We start from the raw sequence: 26,913 nt of genomic DNA on the forward strand, positions 1-26,913 counted from the left end.
CATGTGGAAACTGTAAACCGGCACGCTCTCAGTCCACGGTAGAGCAGTTCTAAGGAAACTCGTCTAATGTGCAATTATTTTGTTATACCTGTGTGTTTTTAATATACGACAAACAAGGTAAGTAAAAGGCATATCTAATCATATTAAATGAGCTATTTTTTTAGTTTAAATAATTAAACGTTAGATATGATAATGAAAGAAATGATGCAGCGCATGTTTAAATATGAATGAAAACTTATGTTGTTTTTTAAACTTTTTCAATAATCAAATCTTAAATATATTAGGTATATATAATATAATCCATTCATTGCATTCCATCTATTATTATAATTATCAATTATTCGATCAAACTTACTTGTACATTTTGCATACCATTGAGCATATTATTTCCTTTGGAATTCATGCAAAGTACAACATATTAATAAAAAAGGCGGAAAACAGTTTTGTTTCTTTTCTTTGCAATCCTATTAAATATGTTTCGCTTATTGTTTTATCTTAACAAAACTAAACTCGTAATTACACGATTTAAAATTAGTTTATAGCAAAAACGTAAATATATTTACAATTGACGTTTCAAAAAGGAAAGAGTTCAACTGATTTTGTTTTTGGTTCTGTTATTTAATAGTTCTGTGGGTTTTCAATTGAATGTCGAGATTCATTTTGTTATTTAGAATTTGGATTGGTATCTCCCCCCAGGAACGACGGTGAGCTTTGTCGTAGAAAAGAATTCCAAAAGATATTGTTATTTGTAGATTTTAAATAGAACAGGATTATACAATTAACTATTTATAAGAACATATTTTTGCAAACTTAATTAAGAATTATGGGAATCAAATGGTGAAACAAGAACTACGTACGTGATATTTTCTTTAAAATGGGATACTTATACATAGAAGGAAAGCCAAGCGTTTCTAAATAAGAAAGTGACTCCAATTTAAAATTTCCATTGTAAATCTAGCATAGTCTCTAGAATTTTCTATTAGAAATATTATACAAATTTGGCTAGGTTATCTTATCGCCTCTTTCATATGACAGTTGATGTAAAAACAGGTTATAATATAATCTTGCAAGCAATTGTCACTTTTCTTTTTAGTTACGCACTTTTATATCTTTCCGGAAATGTTATGTGCTATTTATATTTTATCACTGTAAACCAGGTAGAAATAACAGTAGGTTTATAAACATTGGTCAAAACCTATCTATTAAATATTTTCACATTTCAGTTAACTTGAGATCTAAAATGAAGACAGATAAACTAGAATATACGCCTCGGTCGTCTAGTACAGAGAACCTTATAATTTTATGGGTCTCCATAAAGAAAAATGGCTCTGATGGAAATAATAAAATTGATCTCGAATAAAATTTATATTCATCTCTAATCTTAAGTAATTTAAAACAAACAAAACCAGATAAATGGCGAATAATGTGAGCATTTCTGTCCACTTAACATTGTACTTGTTCCTCGTTGATTTAACAGAAAAAATGTGTATTTATAGATTCCAATTTGTGGTCCATAAAATCGTACAAACTGTTTTTTTTATATTTACTATTTAGCAAGTCATTGAGAACTATCAAATATGACGTCACGCAACCTTGGTCAATGCTATGTTAAACAAACGAAAAATTTACCTTAAATCCATAAAATTCCAAACGCAATGAGGCTGACAAAAAAATATCTACATTTTTTAGGTTATTTACATTCCAATTTTCAACAAACTTTTTTAGTACTTAAAAAAACTTTAGAAAGAAAAATAAAATGCTAGTGAAATAATAGTGTGAATAAATGTATGTCTATGTCTATGTCTATATGTCTAGTGTTATAATCAGGCAGATCTAGATTGTTACACCAGTGGTGAAAAGTCTTGTATTAGCAATGCTAAGACTGATCACCTGTACATCCATAAATCCTATTAATAGAGAAACAGATGTGATGTAGACAGATGTGTTTACATCTGGGACCCTTAAATGGTATTTTCTCATATTATTGTATCAATAGATTTTTTATCCTCAATATACCCTGTGTAAAAACATAAAAGCATACAATAATGCTGGTTTAAACTAGTCGTGACAGGTGTACCGTTATTTATTGTCATACATACAAACATATTTATCACATCCCATTCATTCCTCAGAATGTATCGTTAATGAATACCTATAATTTAAAAATATCTGAAACATCGATATCGTACTATTTATTGTATACTAGCAGTCCGACCTAGATGTTACAAGTATAGCCTATAGCTTTCCTCAAAAAATGGGCTATCTAACACTAAACGAATTTTTGAAATCGGACCAGTACTTCCTGAGATTAGCGCGTTCAACGGAACAGCAAACTCTTCAGTAGTATAGCATTACTGTTATTAATATATATATTTTTAAGTTTCCTTACCTGTACAATTTTTGTTGAATGTAATAAATAAATAAATTACTATAGATAATAGATTTGTAGTCAAAATATATCAAATGCATTATATTTTATAAATGAGAGAGATGCATTTATTTTTTTTTTTATTTTTATAAAACGTCCAGCAATGAGCTTTCTTCTCTGCTCCATATATTGAGACTATTAATAATTAGTTGAATCAGTGCAGTGGTATATAGTAATGTAATAATAATGGTAATACATACACTTCAAATTTTGAATTTATAAAGCTTAGCTTTACTTAGCTTCTCTACATCTCTTAGCTCCCATTTTTAAGTAGCCATGTTTAAGATCATGATTTAACTAAGTTTCTTTGATAAAAACCAGAATATTATGTTTTTATTATAGATACATCTGCAAAAAGTATGTTGACATGTAATACATATTGTTGTCAAATATATACTATATCGAGTTAGGGTTGCAAATCGTAACATTTAAAGACAAATGCATACAATAGTTTATATTAAAATACTAATCATTTAATATAATGTAAAACTTTAACAAAAATAAGTAAAATTTTGTAGCGAATTACAAAAGCAGAGTATTTTCATACTTTCTAAAGAAATTATGCAATAAAATTGTATGTATATCCTTTTTTTCTTCAGCAATAAAAATGAGCCCCATCGCAGTGTTATCCTTTATCATTTTTCGTGTATATACTTCGTCATTCCATTTGGATGATCCATATTTTGTACTTCAGGCGTGACCAGTGACAGTATTTATTTGAATATTAGTGACTAAACTGCCGAGGGTGCGGTTAATAAAAACAGTCTATAACCACACCTTGTTGTCATAATATATCTTAAAGATATGTAACATTTTTTAAAGTTGAATACAAGTTTCTCAAAGATATGTTAGTATATATCCGTATATATGAATCCGTATCATAAACATTCAACGTAAGACAAATTTTAACTATCTATTGACACCTATTGACAAAACGAACTCTTTGAATCAGGCCAGAAAGAAGGCAAGCCAAGAGGGATATTTCTAATCATTACATTCTGCACGTATGATATCTGCTTAAGAGATTATAAGGGTATCTAAATGAGGTATTAGGTACAGCAGATTTTGATCACGAGTAATGCGTTTTTCCATATTCGTCAATGCAGCAACCCTAAAGCACTCGGTAGCAATGACGGTCCCGTTATGAGAACCGTAATTCATGTACTTGGGGATACCATGTCAGCATACTAAAGTTACACATTCAAGTTATCGCTTGACATTGGTGGTCAGCATGTATGTAACAAATAATCTTATATATAAAATTCTCGTGTCACAATGTTAGTCTCTATACTCCTCCGAAACGGCTTGACCGATTCCTCTGAAATTTGGTAAGCATATTGGGTAGGTCTGAGAATCGGCTAACATCTATTTTTCATACCACTAAACGATAAGAGTAAGGCAGAACAGCGTTTGCCGGGTGCAGCTAGTAATTATATATATGACACATCTATCATCGATTGTTAACTTATAAAAATCGAAGTTTTCAATGTTTAATAATTAGATTATAATTAAGATATGAAGGGGTCGATATATTACAGTTTTTAGAAGCTGACGTTCCTTAAAACGACAACAGTAATTTGCACCTTTTCCTTTTTTTTTTCGATAACACATTTATCATATTCTACAATTTCTTACTCCATGAAGCAATAGGTACTACTATTATTATAATATTTACATAATGGCAAAATCAATTTAACTAACATGTACTAGAAGCCCTATTAATGTATCCATCCATTTTTAGATTATTTCTGTAACAGAAAGATATATTGACGATATCGTGCGACCTCTTCCATATACAAGTTTTCCTCAGCTATTTCACTCTCAAATTTAGACTCGAGATAAATACGTCACCCTTCGCCAAATTTCAATCTATTTATCGAAACCTATGCATTAGTTATGACGTGATAACTCCACAAACAGAGAGAAATTAAAACTTATTCGTAGTTATTTTCCAAACAATACACAAGTTCAGATAAGTGTTTTTTCATTTCTATAACGAATGGTGCTAACATTTTTAGCTTTACGAAGTACTATATTATATAAACTTATTTTCAAATAATGAATAAAAAATATTGATAAATTCAAGGTATACGAGTATTTTTAATCATCCTTCCACATTCTAACTTAATCAAATATACTTTTTATTATATCTTATTCAAACAAACCGGTGACTATTAGTATGAAGTCATAAAAATTTACGATTTATGTTCTCGCCTCAATGTGACTCATAAAGTTAACAAATATCTTTCCATCAATACTAACACGAGAGATAACACAAAACTGAATATTTTCTATGTAAGTATATATGTGGCAATGCAAATAATACTTAATAGTAACTCAGAAAACATGGATATTAAAATGATTCTTTTAAAAACCACTGATCAACTTTGGTTGATTTATAAAAAGTAAAGATTGATAGAGGGATAGCTTAGATAAAAAACATTAACTATCAGTACTAGTTGTCGCAATTTGTTTGAAGATGTTATGAGAATTTGTCTAGATAATGTAAAATGCCTAATGTAGATTTTAGAATATTTTAGAATGCTGGTAAACCTAAATAAATACTAAACTGTCCATTAAACTGAAATTGCAAGGTATTTGAAGGATATCTAGACAGCTCAATTAGGATATTGAATGTTAATTCTCCAATCGCTAATTTAGCTTTGAAAATATTGGTTTTGCATTTATAGCTTCATAACCTTTTGAGAGAGGGCGATGGAAAATTATTATTCAAATTAAAATAAAGTTGCAGTTAAGGATATCTGTTGAAGTTCATAGCAATGCAAGTGGATTTTAAACGCGATTTACTTATTGCAAGCTGCACCCCGCGGTTTCACCCGCGTAAGACTATATCCCGTAGGAATATCGGGACGAAAAGTTGCCTATATGTTATTCCAGTTATCCAGCTGTCTACTTACCAAATTTCATTGCAATCGGTCCAGTAGCTTTTACGTGAAAGAGCAACAAACACACACACATCCTTACAAACTGTCGCATTTATAATATTAGTAGTAAGGATGACCGTTAAGACACGTACTCCTACGATCTGTCTCCCCGTGACTATGCTCGCTGTAAAGTGATTGAAACGTGGGGATAAATAATATAATAAATAAATCGCGTTTAAAATACGTTTTAGAGTTTTTAATTTACAAATGCGATATGATAAAATAAAACACAAAGGATACTACTGCATCATGTTTAATACCATTCAGTTGTATCACCAACATATAGATCGGTGATGAGATGATGGCGCTAGGCGAGCACCAAATTTATGATTGACATTTGGCATACCGATTGCCGCTTCTCAGAATTTTTATGCTATCTAAGTCTGGCAACCAAAACTGTATTTGTTTTCCTTTTATTATGTGACAAACTAAAAATTGATCATTTACAATTACGTTTCAATGCTATAAAACTAAAAATAAAATATAAAACTTAACTTACCGCTTACAAACTAGCTACCGCCCGCGGCTTCGCACGCGTTAAATGTATGTGTCTCAATCAGAGTGGTTTGATGGATGTTATTATACATATAAACTTTTCTTTAGAATAGAATGCTATTTATTAATAAAAAACCCATCGTAATCCGTTGCGTAGTTTTAAAGAGCTAAACATACATTCATACAGACGCGGAAAGCGACTTTGAAATAACTATAAATACTATGTAGTGATAAAATAATATAGATAGATCATAATTAAAATTAAAGTAATATCTAATGTTGAGTGTATCGATTGTTACAGATGTCCGTCCTAAGGTCAATAGCCGTATTTCTATGTGGTCTCATCGCCACGTCCATGGTCACTGCGCAGGTGGTGCTCCCTGGTGGGTGTCCCGACATTGCTGCCATGACTGACTTCAATCCTAGCAGAGTATGTAAATCTATGTTACATGTATATGATATTGTTTATAATATAAAATAAAGTCATGTTTAGTACACCACATAATAGCAAAAACGGCTGAACGGAATTTAATGATTATTCGATTGTTAAAATTCTGTCGACTTGGTTTCAAAATTTGAAAAAAATTGTAAGATGTCTTATACTGTACATAAATAAGTAATTTGTTAATAGCAAACGTACCTAAAATGATAAGAAAATTTAAGTATTTTTGACAATTTAAAATTAATTCAAGTAGATATATAAGTAAGATTTTCGTGTTATGGTTATAGATAAATGTAATATGGTTATAGATAATGTAATGCCTTTTGCCGGAACGCGATTTTCGTGACGTAATTCTTTTATGATCTATCATTTTGTGAAACAGACAACGCGATGTGACTATTTAATTCATTTAATGAGAATTTTCGGTTTTTGGGCGTTACACATACTCGTATACCTAATATAACATACCTTTATAACTAAACTACATATAATATTACATATTCCATAAAACAAAAACACGACAAGTATAATATTAAGTTCACTTTTGATTCAACATTTTTTTGACTCCTAGAAAAGTTTTGTATGCAGACCGTACATCCTTCTGACTTGTATATTTTCAGTACCTGGGAAAGTGGTATGAAGTAGAAAAATATTTCGCCATATTCGAATTGGGTGGTAAATGCATCACAGCCACCTATTCTGAAAAGGACAACGGGGCCATCGCGGTTCACAATAAACAAATAAATACATAGTAAGTATATATAATGTATCTGATGAAATAGTCGCTGATATTTGATATTAATAAAATACTAGACATATCCTTACATGTCTTCCGAACAAGATAGAAAATTTTGAATTAATTCTAAAATATAGGCGAATCTATGAATCATGAATAATAAAAAAAAGTGCTATAGCGTCTATAATATAGAGAACTAGCCGTTTCACCGCGGTTTCACCCGCGTAAGTCCGTATCCCGTAGGAATATCGGGATAAAAATTTGCCTATATGTTATTCCAGTTGTCCAGCCATCTACGTACCAAATTTCAATGCAATCGGTTCTGTAGTTTTTCCGTGAAAGAGAAACAAAGACACACACAGCCTTACAAACATTCGCATTTATAATATTAGTAGGATTAGTAGGATGACAAACTAATGCACCAAGAGTCAAGACTAATGATTGTGCAACATTTAAAAATAGTTATATATTTTAATCTAAACACATTTTCACTCTCAACTTAGAACGTGTGCATTCAGAAAATAAGATAATATTCATTTGAATTAATGTCTATTGTATAATACCGTCGTTGTTCTCTAGACAACGTCTTATTTTCACATATAAGATCTGCTGTGCTGCTTACTTTAAATAATTGCATATTTTACTTAGTTGGTAACTTCTATGTTTCAAAGTCTCGTATTACATCACTTAGCAACTAGATAATACAACTTAATTAGTGTCGTGATCTTAATAAATACAACTATTTAAACCCGCTCGATACAAAATAATGGGAAATAATATACTATCATCTTGACTGATGGTTTATGGATAGCAAGTACATCAAAAAGCATGTCTCCAGTTCTAAACTAAATTAAAAAAATTTATAGATATCTGAACGGTTCTTTTAACTCCTAATATAACACTGACCCTTAAGTAAGAAGCATATTATAAATTACAATTGTAAACAGACCCAAAACTTTCATAAAATAAATCTGAATGAATGTCTTCGCAGAAGTCGGTCTTTATCTATTGTCTCAGGGCCATCAGGGAAATTTGGCACCCAGACCCTAAACTCAACTTTTAACAGGAACACATGTTTTTTCAGTTCGGGAGTAAAATCCGAAATAGTTGGCGTCGCAGTGCAAGTCAGTCGATCTGATGAAGCCAAGCTAAGCGTTCGATTTCCCTCGCTGCCTGTGAATGTTGCTGCTCCATACTGGGTGCTGGAAACTGATTATGACAATTATTCCTTGGTGTGGAGCTGCATGGACTTAGGCTTCATGCACACAGGTATATTGTGGAAATGTTTTAACACTGAAACTTGAAAATATTATTTAACGTGTATGACGTGATGGTGATGTTGATGATGATGATAATGTCATGTCATGTGATATAATTTATTCTAAACACTTTCTTATGCTCCCAACAAATAATAGTACAATAAATTACTACTGTTTTATGCTGATTAAAAAAATTACATATGTAAATTTTTATACTGACATAATCTCACACACACACACACACAATTAATACACACAGTTTAAAAAAACTAAAAAACACGCTTTTATGACTATATAGTCTCCGTCGAACCTATTCAGGACAATGAGATAAACTCATAAAATTATTGTATTGTCACCGATCCTTAAATAAGTGTACACAGTTTGAATTAAATTTGTACCTCTAGAGGGGGTTCAAATCGAGTTTAAAGGACGTACAAACATATAAGTAAAGCTAATAAAAACATGTTTAAAAATGTTATTACACAATAATAACTGGTTTCTAGAGAACCTTGGCCAAAATTTTATAGGAGTTAATAATTTGACTTCTCTAATATGTTTCTTCAAATCAATTAAATTTATATTGTTTGTGTTCTTATTGGGATGGTTTAACTGATTTTAAATTTTAAATATCAAAATCCTGAAAAACGTGATACTAAACACCCGACCGGAAATTATATCAATATTCTTACCCTCAAAACACTAACTGAATTTTTTATATTAAACTTTTCAGAAATCGCCTGGATCCTCACGAGACAAAGGAATCCACCGCTTAGTGTCTTGGAGCAAGTCTACGCAGCTGCCGACAAAAATAATATTAGTCGGGCCTATTTCATGAAGACCGATCAGACCAATTGCCCTGAAGATGATGATGAATAAATGAAAATTGGAGATTATATGTGACCATGATTGAGTCAATTAGTTGTGGTCATTTATACTTTTCTTTCAGATCAAATGGCAGCCTGTGGCAAAAACAATATAGAAAAAACGTTGAGGCACTAGTTTCTTCGTAAAAACGGTTCAGTATTACATTTGACCACTTTTGTATGGATACTTAAATGTTTGATTATTTTAAGGGGATTTTTTTAAATAATGGATTGTAATCTAAATAAATGAATTTTTAGTATATAGGTACGTGTATGGACATTCGAAATAACGTGTGTGAGATCACTCAGTTTTTTTATTTTTTTATATTTGCGCTAGGTGGTAAAAAATGGCCTTGGTCGAAACATCCTGCTATATACATTGATAGGTTTATTGTTAGTTGATAATACAATAAACCTGTTCTAATGTAAATGACTTAGCATTTTATAGATTTTAATTGTAACTAAAAAAGTTAACTGTAAAATTTACTATATAGCTGTGATGACGTTGTTTTGGGTATATGGTATAAGGCATGATCTGAAATCTTCTTCTACTCGAATGGCAACTCCCGACCCCAATGAGGATGAATGGATTGTGCTATTGTCAAGTTTTAGATGATCAGGGATTTATAGTTTTGGTAAGTGCTTGTATGCAAAGGGAAAATAACATTTATAGACAACACAACACGTCTCAAATTAGCATAAAACATACATATATGGTAGTAAGGGACAAAGAAGAAGACAAATTAATTTTGTTCAAATTAATACAATTTGATAGGACATTCACAAATGGGGTAGCGACAACGACAACATTAAATAAATAAGGAGAGAATCATCAGAGGAGAATTTTTAACAGTTAGGTACCGTGCATTACTTGTACATACGTACATGTGTGTTTTTTTTGTTTAGTTCTGTTGAGAAAGAATGTTGTTTCGTAGCGATTCCTTAATAATAATAGGCACCGGTGTTTATTTTAAGAAAAATACAAAACTTCTCCAACTATTTTCTCGACTTGTTCTTATAGACTGTGACGTCACATCAAGCGCGCCAAAATGGTAGTCGTTTAAAACGTCTATTTTAGGTTTTACTCTTAATTCATAATTCCAATTACTTTTGGCTAAACATTTTTTCGCTTGTATAAAACATTTGAAACTATCAAATTAAACAATACAGGCATATTCTCTATTTATTACAATGAGAGGTTATAGATAAAAATTATATAACTGTTACGTTTAAAGCAAGTATAATTTTATTTTTGAACTGTTACGAAATATCTGCCGACAACGTTTTCTGTTACTTTAATTATTTAAGGTATTATTAAAAAGAAAGTCTATAAACGTGACTTATGATGTATTTAACTATTTATTTAATTAAAACAATTACAATCAGTTCAATAGTTTAACTTGCTCCAATCCAAAACCGTTTTAATTATTTGTCTTTAAATAACATCCTACGTAGTTTCAGTTCACTATTAAACCAAGTCTAAGATACTAAGAAGGATGACTTAGAGTATCGATAATTCTTAACAAAGGATTAAACAAGTATAACCGACTCTGGTACTTCTTAATCTACTATATAAAAATAAGTCGGTTTTTCCTTCCTGACGCTATAACTCCAAAACGCACGAACCGATTTCCACGGTTTTGCATTCGTTGGAAAGGCCTCGGGCTCCGTGAGGTTTATAGTAAAGAAAATTCAGGAAAAATTTCAACACAAAAGCGGGAAAAACGAAGCCATCTGGTGGCGAAACGGAGTTCGCCGGGTTTGCTAGTTAAGATATATGTAAAAAAAAAACTCAATATTTAAAAAGTCTTTTAATAAAAGCAACGATAACATATTCAATAAAATTAAACTTAACAATTACTTTAACTATTACTAAAAGGTGGTTACAACTATATTTTGTTAAGGATATTTAGGTAGGTATAGCTATAATTACTATCCGCAAATCTTATGATAATGAAGAGAGATATGTTGCTACTTGCTACAGTGATGATGAACAACTAGGTGATGCATTTTGTATAATCAGAATCAACAAAATCGTGAGTTGACTAATGTAAAACATGTACAAAACTTAGAGATTTATAAGTCTAGCAAATTTAAACTTAAATATGAACTAGTTGTTCTCCCTAGCTTTCCTCATGGTACATGTATAGCCTATGTCACTCAGTGAAGCAACTTTCTAATGATGGAAAGAATTTTTAAAATCGGTCCAGTAGTTTTTGAGTTTATCTATTACAAACAAATAAAAATACAAATTATTCCGCTTTATAATATTTGATATAAATAAATTACTTATAATATAAATTTACATTCGTCCATTATGGATACGCGTTTAAAATTATTAGAAAATAGACTCCAAAACTAGCTGTTAATAACCGTAGGTAAGTCTATTGTGGGAGTCGAGCATGGTTCGGCACGAAATGGGCCAACTCGCATCGGGGAAGTACCACACCCCCACAGAAAACCGGCGTGAAATAATAACGTGCTATTGTGTTTTTTTCCTTTTCCTTTCCCTTCCCGGACCATTCCTTTTTTGCAGTCCCTTAAAAGCGGGCAGCACATTCGCAGAGGTCTGAGCCTCTGCAAATGTCCCTGGGCGGCGGTAATCGCTTACCGTCAGGCGAACCACCAGCTCAGTTGCCCGCTATGACTTACAAAAAAATTGTTTGAAAGAAAAGTGACCACTAGCGAAATAAAACTGTATATTGATAAATGTATGTCCGTAAGATATATGATCTCAAAATTTACAAATCTGATCTATAGTTATCATATAAAAAATACTTCTGATTAACTAACATTGCTTTATATTACCGAAACATCTTCCATTGTATCATAGTTCCTACTTTTGTGTCCTTAATCAATGTTGACATCTTAATCTGCGTCGATGTCTTATGACACTGATATTTATGTTGACCCAAGATCTCTTCCAATTTCCTTCTATTTATCAATATTCTTTCCTATACAATGTACATCTTTATTTGCTTATTGCTATTAAATATTATCATTATTGTGTTCTCCATAAATTGATAATATATCTATCTATTATATAGTGTTAACCACCTTAGAGCGGCCGCTAAGTGGGAGTGCTATCATCAGAGTGCCAACTTTTCCTCTTATCACGGGTAGCTTCGTCGTAAGTGGGGGGAGGCGGGATGCTTCCGCTTTTAGTTTTTAAATTTTTTGTTGTTACTAGCTTGTCTTCTTCTGCCTCTTCGGGTATTGAGTCGCGACGTCGGGAATCGAATTCGGCAAGAGCTGGCTGGGATATGTTGTTCCGTTGGGTGAGCTTTGGTGCACTATTGGCTAGCTGTAATATTGTATAAAATTAAATAATAAAAAAAAATAATTAAATAATTTAATTATATAGGTGATATAAACAGTACTGTACTTGTATGGGTATAGTGAGTAATGCGGTGCTAGAGTAAAAGAGGAACCAGTTAGAATCCTACATTTACTGAGACTTGAAAAAAGTATGATAAGATACGACATTTTTTTTTATTTTGAATAAATTAAACTGTCAATATTCTTTTGACCCCATAAGAGTATTGACAGTTTAATGCTGTATCAGAAGAAAGCAAAATTAAACGCAGTATAAAAATTAAGAAAATATTACGATTCTATTATTGCTTTTTTTTCTATTACTCATTATGTGAAAGAAAATTCTTAAAGATTTTGTAAATGATAGAAAACATGATAGAAGTAAGATTTCAATTATAAAAAGTATAAAATAAAACCTTCTGAGCCTAAACACGAGTGAAATATCAGATACAAGGTGAAATTAAAAAAGTCATCTGAGTTCTCGTATGACGCAAAAGATCTGATAAATCGACATTTATACATTAAATTGATAACAATTATAAGCAGGGTTATAAATTTTCGCTAAGAGCAAGATAAAGAGCGTAAATATCAATATCAAAATCACAGTAAGATTGCGTTTAATATTTAGATACGGGGTTTTAAACAATATCTCTTACGAGGTTTCGTTTTGGTTTAGTAAATAAAAAAAAAATCTAAGGAGAAATAACCAAAATTAGTACTACATTATTGAATATTTAAGAAATCTACAAATTAAAGTAAAAATAAATCTAGAAAGTTAGAGTTAAATTATTTTATATAAAATAAAACTGAATTAACGGTTCTTGCGAATACTAAAAGCAGAAAAAGAGGAGATAATCAAAGAGGACACCGTCTACGACTAAAGACATAATGATAGCAATCTTTCAATTGAACGATAGCGAATTAGCATGTATGTAAATTATTGTTTGAGTGATCAATGGCATCACACTTCCTGATAAAGGTTTACCTATGCTTGGCTTCACTACCGCCTCTAAATAGATTGAGTAATTGATTCGGATGCGCAATTACAAAGATACATCATATAAAGACCCTTTAGAAGTGATCCTTTGACCGTTCTTTTTGATCAGATACGTTTATGAAATATCTTTCTTTTAATATCTTACTTCTCTGACTGAGAACTTACTTATTTTCATATAGATTGTGCTCAATTATGTTTGTTGCTAAAGAGAGAATTACTTAAGAATAAATGTTCCTCGAAATATTTCTTAAATGTATTTTTCCATTAAACTCTACAAAGTCTACAAAATCTAAATATCCCTAATAGGGGTGTACAACATCAATTCTACCTTATAAGGATGGTGCGTAGTTCTATTCGACAGAACAGGGTTAGAAATATGTCCCTTGGCCTGCTGGTGCGTTATCTCAAGCGCTGAACGCAGCAGGTCCACCTTGGAAGCAGAACCCTGGGGTGTCTTTGGCGATATCTCAATATTGCTGCAGCGTCTTTGGCTGTTGCTTCCACTTCTACTTCTGCATAGTTCATTGATGTCTCCCTGAGAGAGCTGAAGTGAAAGGTGAAGTTCTTGGTCTGAGTTGCATCGGTGATAAAATGTTAATGTTATTTACGTAGCTAGACGTTTACCCAAGCTATAGAGTTTTATGTGAAATATCTAGAATCGTACTTTATTGATTTACACATCGTATAAACATTTTCACCCCTGACCTCTGACGACACATTTTGTTTTTCCTATAAGTTTCAGTTCTCATATAAATATAAAATAGAGAGGTAACATAATCAAAAGCACAACAAAATAAAATTTCCATTACTTTTATTATAATTTAAGTTGAGTTTCATTCGCAGCACACGTAAATATATATCTATTGTATCATTATATATTAATTGAATGAAAAAACCAAATTGTTTACCCTAGCACGAGATCCTCTGGACAAGGAATGCAGTGAGCCAAGCGGGTTGAAACGAGTGATCATGTGGAGTCTTTCCAGCGACACCATTGTTTCAGCGTCCTTGCGAAGCGGTTCACCGTTCAGCTTGTCTCCTTCACCACTTTCTGGAAGTTAGGTATCGCAGCGTGAGGATAATATTTATATGTAGTAAGATTTACCAAAACAATATAAACTTTCTAACAATTTCTTTTTTCAAAACAACTAGAAAAAACATGAATCATTCATTAATTTCATATCTCTTGTAAAACCCCATTTCAAATATGAATTTGACTTAGGTTTCTCGTTCTCAATAAAAGCGTTTTCGTAATTTTATTTAGCAGTAATTCATTAACTACCTGTATCTGGTTCAGAAATATCCGGTATTCCCTTCATGTTTATGTTTCGTAGCCAGAAATAATGCAGCAACCCATACAATACACCACCGAGGAAAGCTATCAAGCCCATGTACCGGAAGGCCTCACGTGTACCCAAAGATGCTATAAGTAGACCACCACCGAAGCTTCCACTGCCTCGTCCTGAAAATATGCGTAATGTAAATAGTGATGAAGACCGATAAATTCGTTAAAATTGTCAGTAGGATATAAATATTGTATGGTTAGCTATGAAATTTATATCTTCAGAATGGATAATATCTTTCAAACCATATTGTATGTATTAAATGTCTTATAAGATACATTTTTTTTCTCGGTCACTAATGAATAGTATTATATATAATTGCACTATTAATGCAAAGCTGAAGGTTTATTTGTTTGCTTGTTTGGTCACGTTTTTCTCAGAAACTACTGGATTTCAAAAATTTTTTCACTGATGGATAAATACGTGATCCATTAGTGCTAAAAGCTATATATGTACCACGGGCGATGCCGAAGCGGACCGCTAGTATTATATAATGTAGATGCTTGTAAAATACATATTTTAAGTCTTAGATGTTTGTAACATTAAAGTTATGAATTACAAAAATGTATTTTCATATATATTTATTTAGATCTTACCAAGACTAAAATGCGCCATCCCAAGAACACCTATAAGCGTAGCCAATAAACTCTTTGGAGCCAACATCGCGCAATACGTAGCTGCTGCCACCCACATCAGATGCACTGACAAAGACTCCATGGCTTCGAAGGGAAAACACCACCAAGAATCTCTGGAAATTGACCAAGTCGAAGCCAATATGGGTGATATTTACACTAATATGATATAGTGGAAAGAACAGCTCTATCCATGAATTCTTACCAACCCGTCAACTCGGACGAAGGGAAAACATCTAGTAATCTAAAATATACTATAAGTCATTACAAGGTAAATGTTAGCTAAAATATCTTTATCTATTCTTTTAAAGAAATGTTTGCAAATTATGCACGATATTTTAAATTATTTTTATCGAATCCTAAATGGTATAAACTCTAGTAAACATTGCCACCTTACTCTAGTTTATTTTCAGCTTTACAGAGATATAAAAGTTAGATAACGAATCGCTCCTCTGTAATTTGGCGAAAAACTTGTGCATTTAAACAAAAGCAAATTTAAAAGAAGAAGAAGAGGAAAGAAAGAAACTTTTAACTTCTGATTCAATTCCAATTTAAATGAGGACATTTTTAATCAAGTCTTCACACGTGTTACGATGCATTGCAGTTACACATTCGTCCTCTTACATCAAAACAACATTTGTCGAGGCAACCTATTTACGAGGATTGTCAAGTTTATGAGCACAAAGTCGTGTAGGTGTAACACTTACATTCAATTCAAAACGCATTATAAAGACCGTGGATTGTGCTACCGGAGTTTTGAGATTTTTCTTAGAGCCATATCAGAGTATACAGCGACGCTGTTTAATACGGAAATTGTAATAAAAACCTTATAAATTATACGCTTTGATTTGACAAAAGCAAAAACGTTCCTTATGAAATTCTCTAGATATGTAACACAAATAATAGTTAATTAGTTTATATTGTTTGGTTAAATTTTGAATCATACACAGGAACAAAGATTAGATCTTAATTATGCACAATACTTTCTAAGAATACCATTGAGATATCATGACCATCAACATTTACTTAATTGGATAGTATACATCCTAACTTTATCAGATAAGAAGCTATTGTTATGTCATTAACTGTTATATGATCCTTAACAATGTAAACAGCCCTCAAGAGTCCTAGACAACATGTTAAGTGTTTATTTTGTGTTAACCGTTCTGAGCAATCATCGGAATTTTCTGTAGCATTATCTACTTCAGCAGTCAGTAATCAAGACAACATTTTCAAGAACAATCTTAGAGTTACGCGCTTCGATTATGAAAAGCCTTGCTTAATCTTTTCTTAAATATTCTTGTGCTTTTCCTTTCTTTAAAGCCCAAGTCAGATACAATTAACATTATGTTTTTAAAGACAAACTTTTAACTCCCTAAGAACATAACGCTCAAACAACATGTTTACCAACATAGAACAGCATATCAAATCAACTTACTCAATAAATGAGTAGCCCACGAGTCTCGCCGCGTGGGAAAAGAATGCAACGACGATGACATTCACATGACCAATCCTGGAGGTGATCGCGTCCGCGCCATACAGGAACGGGATGCTGCTGAGTGTTCCCACCGTCACTGTTATACCTGGATAACGTTAATCGCCTTAATGGATGAATTGTAACCGGATATCTCATTATGACCGTATCAAATTGAATTAGGCGTTTTTGGCGTTTTTATTGTTCGTTATGTCTCCTGCTTTACAAGTGTATGGTTATCAACAGTATTATGGTATTAGATTGAAACAATGATGCAAATTTGTGTGCTTGATCAGTCATTATTTATGAGGAGGTTAATTAATGCGATTGGTGTTTTTATTCAATGGAAAATCTATCCTAAAATTATGTCTTTGCAGTTTGAATGAAACTATAAAAGTGATACGATGACTCAGTTTAATTGTAGGCCATAAAAGCAAAATATAGATAAGAGTTTTCATTAAGATGAATGGAGCCCTAAAAGTTGAATAAGACTTAGTATTAGATAAAACTTACCAAGTAAAAAGTTAGGCGCCCCCAATTCCTTTAAATATAAAAACAAATACGACTCTATGAAGCCCCAGAAGTTTCCGAGAGCGAATAGGAAAAATATGAATATGATTATATGAGGCATCTTGATTATATTAACAAGATCGTGCAACAAGTTGTCCGCAGGCAATTTCGCCCCCAAGGGCATAGCAGCAACCGTCACTGCTGATATTAATAATAATACATCATATGTATAGAATGCAGCCGAATAATCAGTATAACCTGAAACAAACCGGCGTACACAATGAGTAAACACAATTAACACGTGTAATCGTATTAAATCAACATTTCAAAACTACGATACATACCGACTTGTTTACTCCTCATATCTATAAGCATACCAGTGATAGGTGAAAATATCGCCATGCCAATGCTAGAAAACAACCTTTCTCGGCCAAAATCACCACCGTACTTCTGTATCATTGTCAGAGCTATTGGATCCATTATAGTCACACCAGCAGATAACATAATCGTGCCCATAAAACGTAAGAAAAAGTATATGTAGAAAGTTTTATCATCGCTCTCCTTATAGTCGGGAGGGCAAACATCCGGACCGCCTTTTCTGTAAATCAATCGAGTTTGATTATGATAATACATTGCTTGTAAATATTGAGCTTTATCGGTCAATAAATAATGTTATTGATATCTAGTTAATACCTATATACTTGAAATTAGCTGTTTTTATGCGATAGCAAAGCACATTAATGAAAATAAGCAAAATTAGATCCGGGGAACTTTACTATTATTATAAATATTTACCTGAATTCACATTTTTGTACCATACAATCTGCTGAGAGATTTTCTAGTCTTTGCTTTGAAAGCTTTGTCATATTGTGTAACATAACGAGGCCGCCGCATCTCAAATCTTCTTTATCGAGAGCTGTTATGTTAACCCGTTGTGAGAGAAGTAGTTTTTCCCCAAATCTTGATCTAAAGTCGGTAACAGTGTCATTGTCATCCTAAAATTTATCATTTATTAAGATTACATCTTAATGTTCGTTTAATTAATTATTCGAAATATTTAAGTGTCCATATTAAGTTCATAACTAGTATTAAATAACAAACATATTTTATCAGTGAATAACATTTACCAATGTATCTTTTTATTTATCAATAATGATTAAATTACCCGTTCCATTTCTATGCCAAGTTGTTCTTTGGGCTCTCCCAAGTCATCATGGACTTCGATGAGGAAAAAGGCTGCATCGTTATATTCTTCATCATCGGTTGAATTTAGATAACTGTGTCGAATAATATTATTATGTTATTTTACAATACATTGATTTATTTTTTGTTATTATTTGCGTTATGAAATCTTGAATATTATATCAGCTCCCACTATAAAAGGAATAGCATATTTGCATAACACATGTATTTCACTGGTATATTTTGTTTATATTTACTTACGTCTACTAGTGATTAATTTTTAACTAGACCAAGTAGTCATTTTACATAAATTGAATCTAGTACTTCTGAACCGCTAACCTTTTTATTTATAATTGTAAAATGGATAAGTCTAATGATGCAATTCGCTTAAAATATACAACTTAGGTTAATAAAATTCTATCTACAGTATCATTACAAATTGATGAATAAATATCATTATATCCTATTTGTTCTTCTCGTAGGTACGATATTTCTATCACGCTTATATTTTTTGATAAGCAATAAAATATTATTAAGAATAATTCACAATTTTGTTGAAAACTTCCTTCACAAAAACAATACAAACGTCGTAAAGATATTGGTTCGTTTGCATATTTGCGTTTAAAGATCGCAAAATCTCAAAGGCTTCCAGGAAGGCTTAACAGTCGTAAAACTGTGTGATATTGTTTTCAGTTGTTTACACGTATAGTACCTATTACTTACCATTGCAGTGACGTCATACGTTACCTGGTATTGGATAAGTTCGGTGGATGAATTTTGTGTGCGATTGGAAAATCTATTTCGTTCTTGACATCTGTTGGTGCGCTGGTGGGACTCGTCTCCGTTATCATACAGTGATCTAGACATCGATCTAGTACGAAATCCACTTGTTCATCTTCGTCTGGACATTCTCTACTCGGACATGGACTCCACCAAATCTACGATTACATTGTTATTTACAAACAGCAAGCAGTGAAACAATCAGCAACAAACAATGAGTATCATTCGAACATTTCATTGTTATAAATATACATGCTTATCTATTTCTAAAAGTGGATATTACGAGTGATAATTAAGAACAAAGAATCAGCATTCAGCCTCTGCCGATACAGTAATCTTTAAACGCACTTGAAACAGAATGCGCACCAATGTCAAAGATGTATCTAACATCGCATTATCATGCGACAGTCTAATGTGTATATATTTAGCTCTATTATCTTAACGATTCAGTGAGTCCCGCTGTGACACTACTGGTTAATCTGCGCTGGGGCCGGATGAAGTCGATTTGCTCGAATTCTTAGAGGACAGGAGCTAAGTTTGTGACTGTGTAACGAGGGCTAATCTAGCGATGCTTTAGATATTGTTCTACAATTTTACAATACTTTTGAAAATTTTCTATAACTACCTCAACGGTTTCTTTAATCGGATGTCTCATTACGTATGCGGACGGCATCACTCCAGGAGTTTCTTGATGAGGTATCAAGAGTAGCGAATGATGAAAAGCAGCATTCAAAATAAGGGCCGTTATTACAACTGGCTTATATTCTCCGAAACGATCCACTAAAAATCCTAGAATAAAAATTATCATCTACAATTTCAGGTAATCATTGCAACACTCTTTCAGAAATCTCACTTACCAGTTATCGGAGGGCTTAAAAATGTAGTAAACGGTAATGCTAAATACACAAAAGAAATTTCTGGCACGGTCAAACCTATACTTTGCATATGTATAGTCAGATACGGAAGAAGAGATGCAGTTGCGCCGTACATCACAAAAAGAGTCACTTTCAACATAATAAGGTTGGGATTTATCCGCAAGGAGAGAATAAGCCTCCGAAAGCATCCCGGATCCTTCTCGCTGTCGTCGTCCATGCTGGTATCGTCTTCGCTGTGCTTCTTGGAGATGTCATCACACGACTTAGCCATATCTAGTGCACACGTTTTCACATTTTCATAACTCAGTTTCTGTGTTGGTACGCGAGCTATATCTTATCGACTGGCGCATGGATCGCCGGAAAGGTTGTCGTCTGTGACGGTTATTTATTTAAGGATTGCGATGTGGCTCGGTGGCAGCGGGAGGCCAAGAGGGTCCCGTGCTCCCGACTGCGGAGCGGACAGGCATCAGCGGACGTCGCAAGACGCCAATTTACAAATAATAGCAAATTACCTTCGTTAAAGAAGTGTCACGGCGATTGGTGGACATGTTGGCTAAATCGACTCGTGATTTGAAGACCTTGCGGATAATAACCGGGGTCAGGGCGCTCCTGGTTAGATCTTAGTTCCCGAAGTACGAGCATACATAGCGAATTACTGCAAAACTTCTCCGTGATTTTTGCTGTGAGTGTAAGTTCATTTCATTTTATTATTGTATAAAAAAACTTTTTAGATCATTAAAAATACATTATTTTCTAAAATACCTAAACCTTTTCATATCACAAAATGAATAATAATAATAAATGTACCTTAGATGTGTTCATATTTTTATTCATAAAACCTCTTGATATGATGTGAATCAATATTGATTCAATAATGAGATGTAATTGTATTTCTTATATTTATAAATGTAATCGTTCATAATAATTTAGTTTAATGGGTTTTGAATATAATTGGTATCTAATATTTTCTAATTATTGTAAATTTAAAAATATGGAATAACTAATTAGAAAGTAGAAACACATAGAATAGAATAGAAAACAATTAATTCCAATAAATACACAAAACAATATATCAACACAGATAGGATTCCTATAACTAAAACATACATAATATACATAATTAGGTAAAATAAAATTTATTTATATGTCTGTGTCACCTTAGGAAAAAGAATTACTGACTTATTATAATGGTTACAGTGCATAGAATGGATTTGACATTATAAAACGTGAATACTAAGTAATATTTTGTACAGTTTTTTATTCATGCAATTACATAACATAGGTACGCAGATTTTATTTAAATATGTCTTAGAGAATGGCATGATATTATTATGCTAAAAAAACGTAACGTTTTTGGTTGTTCTTCATTGAAATTAAATATATAATAACAATCGTAATTATAATTCCACATTGTTATTTCTCGTTAAATAAAAATAGGTACATTGCGGAATATCATATTAATATCAATGCTTAGATGACTACAGTTATGATAATGAACAAGATAAGATAAATATGAATAAAATTGAATGAGAATCAAACAGACATAACTTATATTAAAAGATAATTAAAATAAGCATTAATTACCTATTTTTTTGTCTTTACTTTAATTCTATTCTTTATGGACTTTGTATTTCATGCCATCTACACACAGTATTGAAAAACAACTTCAGTGATATCAAAACAGCAAGGTGCAGTTTTTAATTCAGCGACATCTTTAGACTGACTTTTAAAACTACTCTTTCATAATAAAAATGTGTAATAGACAAAAAGAATATCTATTCAGAGATGAATAACAAAATACGATTTTTAATTACTATGCATTTAAAAGTATTAAATGATTTTAAGAACTATTAAGAACTATATTATTTAAGAACTATACTATTTATTCCTACAAATACGTCTATTATTTTTTATATTGACATAATTAATGACAAAAGCTTATAATAGAATCTAAACAAGATATATTTTATTTTAGAATGTGTATGTGTATCTCCATGTATATTATTAAAACATACAAGCTTAAACCGTAATTTGAATGTTCTTACTTGGATTGCATATTAATTCTTGTGCTGACATCTATCAACCATAGACTCACACTGCGCAAAATAGGTCTAGAATATCTGTAGTCTACTGCAAATTGTCAACCATAATGCATTGCGCATAAATGGCCGCCATGTTGCTGCCGTCTGAAAGATGTTCACATCTGTGTGTGTTTACTAATGAATTTTAAGAACTTTAATAGTTAAATTACCGTGTTCGTGAAATTGTGAGTGTACCATGGTTTTATTATACTTATGTTGTTGTGTTTAGAAGTCTGTCAAATGTCTCTGAGGCCAATAAACAGTGAAATTTTCTTTAGGTAGTCATTCAAGTCGGACGGCATAATGGCTGACAATCTGATTCAAAAGTCACATAAAACTAGTGAAAAAAACAAGTATAACAACGTTGTTCATCGTACTACAAGTGAATCTCTTCGGCTGAACGAGTCAGAGAAGGGAGTGACTCACCCGACAAGTCTTCAATCCGCTCATAACCCAAGGAAAATATCTTCCTTTCAGATCACCAGTGTGACTGTTGGCTCTCGGGTGAGCACTGATGCAGGAGAGGACTCCGCCGACGATCTAGACGAATCTCACACCGACGACATTTCCAGGGTGACCGACATAGAGAATGAAACACCGAGTTACTCCGAGGACACATTCTCGAAAGACGATGTGTTTTACAACGCATCGAGTGCATCGCTAGGTTGTGCGCCAGTTATTCCGACTAGTTCCCAGTACGGTCTTGCGATTGTCGGCCAGGACAACAACACTTCCCAGCCTGGAGGAGCAGTGCCAAATAGTAATAACACAGAAGTTAATGACATGCATGTCAGTGTAACGAACGCCGGGACCGGCAGCATTATCAATCTAATAGGTAATGCTGCTAAACCGCAAGAAGGTATGAAAGAAATTCAAGAACACGTTAGAAATGAAAGATTTAAAGTAGTTAAAATAGAAAGTACGGAACCATTCCGTCGTGGCAGGTGGATGTGCATGGATTATCTAGATCATACTACAACTCAACAGAATACTCCTATCACCTTAAATAATAACATAGACGTAACTGAGACAGGAACATTGCAAGCTCCAGACAGTGGTGTTGTGATTAATGATAGCCAACATGATGATATGTGCAATGATCTGACAAGTAAAGGGCCTAAGGAACAAGTGAGTGTACCAGTGCAACAAATAGACCAGAGTGTTCAGAAACAATTTCCTATGGCGTCCCCTGGTCAATCGTTGACACAACCAATTAATATAGTTCAACAGCAAATGCCTGTAAATCAATCAGTATCTGTGCAGTCCCCGCCGATGGAGATGCCTCAACAAATGACAAATCAGAATATGCAAACTAACCAGCAAGTTGGGCAGCAACATCCCCAGAGTATGACACATATCACCATGCAGAATACGCAGGGTCATCCTCAGCCCCCACAACAGCAACAAGTGCAACAAATTCCACAGAGCTTCCCGCAACACCAATTGCAACAAGTCATTGCACAGTCTCAGACTATGGCTATGCAGCAGATACCCATGCACCAACAAATGCCACAGCAAATGCAGCAAATTCCTAACCAACAAATGCAGCAAATTAGCCAACATATTCCACAAGCACAGATCCCTAATATGCAAATTCAACAGCAAATACCACAAATGCAGGGTATTCCAAACCAGGGGCAAATGCCCCAAGTTACTGCCCAACAGCCACAAATGCAACAAATTCAAATGCAGCCAATGCAAGGTCAGCCGAACCCGCAGCAAATTCACCAGATGCAACAGGCCCAGATTCCAAATATGGGACAGAGTCACCATATGCAAGGACAACAACCTATGGGCCCACCACAAGCTCAATTGCAACATTTGTCTAGTCAGGCCCAAATTCAAGCATTACAAAATCAACAAATACCAAATCACATCCAGCAAATGCAAATTCCTACTCAGCTAACGGCTCCTAACCAACAGATTTCCCAAATGCAGCAACAAATGCATCAAATATCTACTCAGCCACAGCAATCTGTTGTCGCTGGGATGCATCCACAAATGCAGCAACAAGGAATGCCTGTGCCACAACCTCAGTATAATCAAGCGGTTAACCAGCAGGCTAATCAATCAATGATAAGTGCTACTATGCCATCATCACAACAAACTATGGTACAGCCTCAACACAGTGTTCCTCAATATCACACTCAACAATCTCAGATGAGTCAACAGGGGCAGACATTGCCACAGGAGGTGCTGACAAATATAGTTACATCACAGCAAGGTGCCACTTTACCTTCCAATCTTCAACCGATGGTCACCCAACCGCAAGGATCAACTTTACCAGCGAATCTCCAAAGCTTAGCTAGCCAGCAGCAAGCTCCAGTGCACACAATGGCTGCTCAACAAGGAAATGTGCCACAAGGAAATATTCAATTAATGACAGGCGCTCCGCAAAACATACAGATGACCCTCGATGGAAATCAGCCCAGCATGCAGATGCCTGCTTCTGATCCTATATACATGCAACAAGCTGGTGTTGGTCAACAGTTGCCAACACATATGACTCAACCGCAAAACATTTTGCAACAGCAAGTGCCCGGGCAGGGGCAGATGGGAGGCGTACAATATGTTCCTAACCAAGCAGTGCCGCAGGTGTCTATGGCGCACCAGAACATTCCGATGTCTATGCAGCAAAGCATGCCCGTCGGAATGGGCGGCGGAGTGCACGCAAACGTGGTGCAATCGCAGACCAGCATGGGTCTGACATACGGTGGAGTTGTGCCGGTGATATCTCAGAGCAGCGTCGCCCCCGTGGAGTCGACGGTGTCGGGCACCAACTCGCCGGTGGTGTCGATGCCAGTCAGCTCGACCGCGTACGTACCTAGCGCGGCGCAGCCCGGCCACGACAGCCAGGGCTTCGGCAGCCCCGTGAGTGCGGTAGTGTCGCACGCGATCAGTAGCGCAGTGATGAGCAATGTGAATGTGAATGCGTGTGATAGTGGTGCTCCGGATGTGACCTCGGATGGCATGCAGGCTGGCGACATCGGCGACGGTAAGGAGGACGCCCATCCGCCTCCAGCACCCGAGGATGAAAGGTAAGATTTTCACTATTGAACTGTCCTTACTTTTAGGGCACACATTCATTATTGCTTATTTCAGAGTAATATCTTATTCATATTAATCTCTGTGTAAATTTATGAAGATAATACACACATTAAATAAATAGTTGGGGAGCTAACATACATTAATTACTTTGGATGTATTATTTAATATATAAATAAAAATAATAACATGGCTTCAGTTACATCAATTTAATTATAATAAAAATAGTAATTTGCCTGTCTATAAATGAGATAAAAATGAACAGCTTTATTTTTTTGGAATAAATTACAGAGTTTAAGATTATTATCAATATTTTTCCTGTTAGACTAATAATGGCAGGGATAAGATAATATAACAAATAAATAACAATCATTGGTGACTTACAATAAATGTATTTCTTAAATATACACTTTATTACTTTAAAGTTTAGATTAGAGAATAAATTAATGTTATTTTATAGTATTAGCCTTGTATTTTCTTTTGCTTATTATGGTTTTATCACTAATAATAATAATGTTTTGATAGCTTATATAATATTAAAAAAATTTGGGAGAAAAAGTAGATATTCTTCACTTTTGAAGGGCTTGTTATCAAGTCCTAAATAAATCAAATGGCTATAATAGAAACGTGTTGAGTTTGTGGTACTATTTTATGTATAACGTGTCTAATAATGGTACATATTTGTCTGAACTTCGGCAGATAGTAACATAGAACAAGCTATGCTCTAAGCAACGAATCCCGCGTCTATTTGCGAAAATAGCCCGTCAGTAGACAAAGGTGATTGTTTTCTTTGCTTACGGCCGCGGCTCTTGCTGGCGAAAGGAATCCGACATCCCTTTGATGCTGTTTATTTGCGCTTCGTCCTGCTACATAAATAGGTGGTTGACACGTACGGTGCATGGTGCCCGGCGGTATGCCGGTGACTCACGCGCAACGCACCCAGCACAAACCGACCAAAAAGACTATACACACTTTTGCGTCTGTTTGTTACAACTATTTTATGCTTAGATCTTTCGTATCAGTAAGGTGTATAAAAATGTTCTATGATTAATTTTAATGCGTAATTTAATAAACATTATATCACAAGGTGGCAAAATGTGTTCATAGAACATCTGTTCGTGAACACGACTTTTACAAGGGCGCGGGGCAATGCTTCATTAATAGCTTTTCTAAACTTATACGCAACCTCATTGGTTACTCATCACTTATGTATGTTGAAACCTAGTTCCTTCTATATTCATGACACGGAGTCATTATACTAAAGAATCGAAGCAGGCGCCGGCGCAACGTCATTGGCGTCGTTCGTAATCGAGTCGAGAACGGAAGGCCGCGAAACTTGAGCTTGCCATTCGCTCTTGATCGATTCATATGCATCACAAATCATAGAAGTTTACGCTCGTATTGGTTAGCAAGGATTGGCCCACTATTGTGGCGTACGCAGTGGCTGAAATCCCTAATGAGCCCCTTACTTGAGATACCTAGTAGTTTTAAAAGCTGTGATTCACTTCGCG

At 33.8% G+C, this 26,913-nt stretch overlaps 3 protein-coding genes across 5 annotated transcripts in view; 2 read left to right on the plus strand and 1 right to left on the minus strand.

The window, feature by feature from the left end:
* The first annotated feature begins 5 nt into the window (after positions 1 to 5).
* On the plus strand, positions 6 to 10,554 carry LOC119829651 (apolipoprotein D-like). Its single transcript, XM_038352267.1, has 5 exons — positions 6 to 117; positions 6,170 to 6,298; positions 6,931 to 7,061; positions 8,131 to 8,315; positions 9,036 to 10,554. The coding sequence occupies exons 2-5, from the start codon at positions 6,170 to 6,172 to the stop codon at positions 9,179 to 9,181; spliced, it is 591 nt and encodes a 196-aa protein (XP_038208195.1). The 5' UTR covers positions 6 to 117; the 3' UTR covers positions 9,182 to 10,554.
* A 410-nt stretch (positions 10,555 to 10,964) lies between these two features.
* LOC119829246 lies at positions 10,965 to 20,912 on the minus strand. The gene is made up of 13 exons (XM_038351644.1): positions 20,259 to 20,912; positions 20,027 to 20,190; positions 19,369 to 19,559; positions 18,605 to 18,716; positions 18,235 to 18,434; positions 17,784 to 18,037; positions 17,443 to 17,697; positions 16,894 to 17,038; positions 15,420 to 15,571; positions 14,763 to 14,942; positions 14,389 to 14,531; positions 13,809 to 14,024; positions 10,965 to 12,472 (listed from the first exon to the last, which is right to left on the minus strand). The coding sequence occupies exons 1-13, from the start codon at positions 20,545 to 20,547 to the stop codon at positions 12,239 to 12,241; spliced, it is 2,535 nt and encodes an 844-aa protein (XP_038207572.1). The 5' UTR covers positions 20,548 to 20,912; the 3' UTR covers positions 10,965 to 12,238.
* Positions 20,913 to 22,415: 1,503 nt separating this feature from the next.
* LOC119829245 (protein bunched, class 2/F/G isoform) overlaps positions 22,416 to 26,913 on the plus strand; it is a 119,865-nt gene continuing 115,367 nt past the window's right edge. For 2 of the 3 annotated variants that reach the window (XM_038351640.1, XM_038351642.1), the window contains exon 1: positions 22,416 to 25,395. In XM_038351640.1, the coding sequence (XP_038207568.1) occupies positions 22,661 to 25,395 (2,735 nt within the window). In that variant the 5' untranslated portion in view covers positions 22,416 to 22,660. The remainder of the gene's footprint in view (positions 25,396 to 26,913) is intronic. The other variant, XM_038351641.1, reaches the window with a different exon arrangement.

The sequence above is a fragment of the Zerene cesonia genome, chromosome 10 (assembly GCF_012273895.1).
Source record: "Zerene cesonia ecotype Mississippi chromosome 10, Zerene_cesonia_1.1, whole genome shotgun sequence".
Taxonomy (NCBI): Eukaryota; Metazoa; Arthropoda; class Insecta; order Lepidoptera; family Pieridae; genus Zerene; species Zerene cesonia.

What these genes read in the sequence shown, in the direction of transcription:
- LOC119829651 (XM_038352267.1), top strand. Translation starts at nt 6,170, where the DNA reads ATGTCCGTCCTAAGGTCAATAGCCGTATTTCTATGTGGTCTCATCGCC. An exon ending in CTGACTTCAATCCTAGCAGA is followed by an intron (nt 6,299 to 6,930) that starts GTATGTAAATCT and finishes GTATATTTTCAG; the next exon opens with TACCTGGGAAAGTGGTATGA. An exon ending in CTTAGGCTTCATGCACACAG is followed by an intron (nt 8,316 to 9,035) that starts GTATATTGTGGA and finishes TAAACTTTTCAG; the next exon opens with AAATCGCCTGGATCCTCACG.
- LOC119829246 (XM_038351644.1), bottom strand. Translation starts at nt 20,547, where the DNA reads ATGGCTAAGTCGTGTGATGACATCTCCAAGAAGCACAGCGAAGACGAT. An exon ending in TTTAAGCCCTCCGATAACTG is followed by an intron (nt 20,191 to 20,258) that starts GTAAGTGAGATT and finishes TTTTTATTCTAG; the next exon opens with GATTTTTAGTGGATCGTTTC. An exon ending in TATTTCTGAACCAGATACAG is followed by an intron (nt 14,532 to 14,762) that starts GTAGTTAATGAA and finishes CCTAACTTCCAG; the next exon opens with AAAGTGGTGAAGGAGACAAG.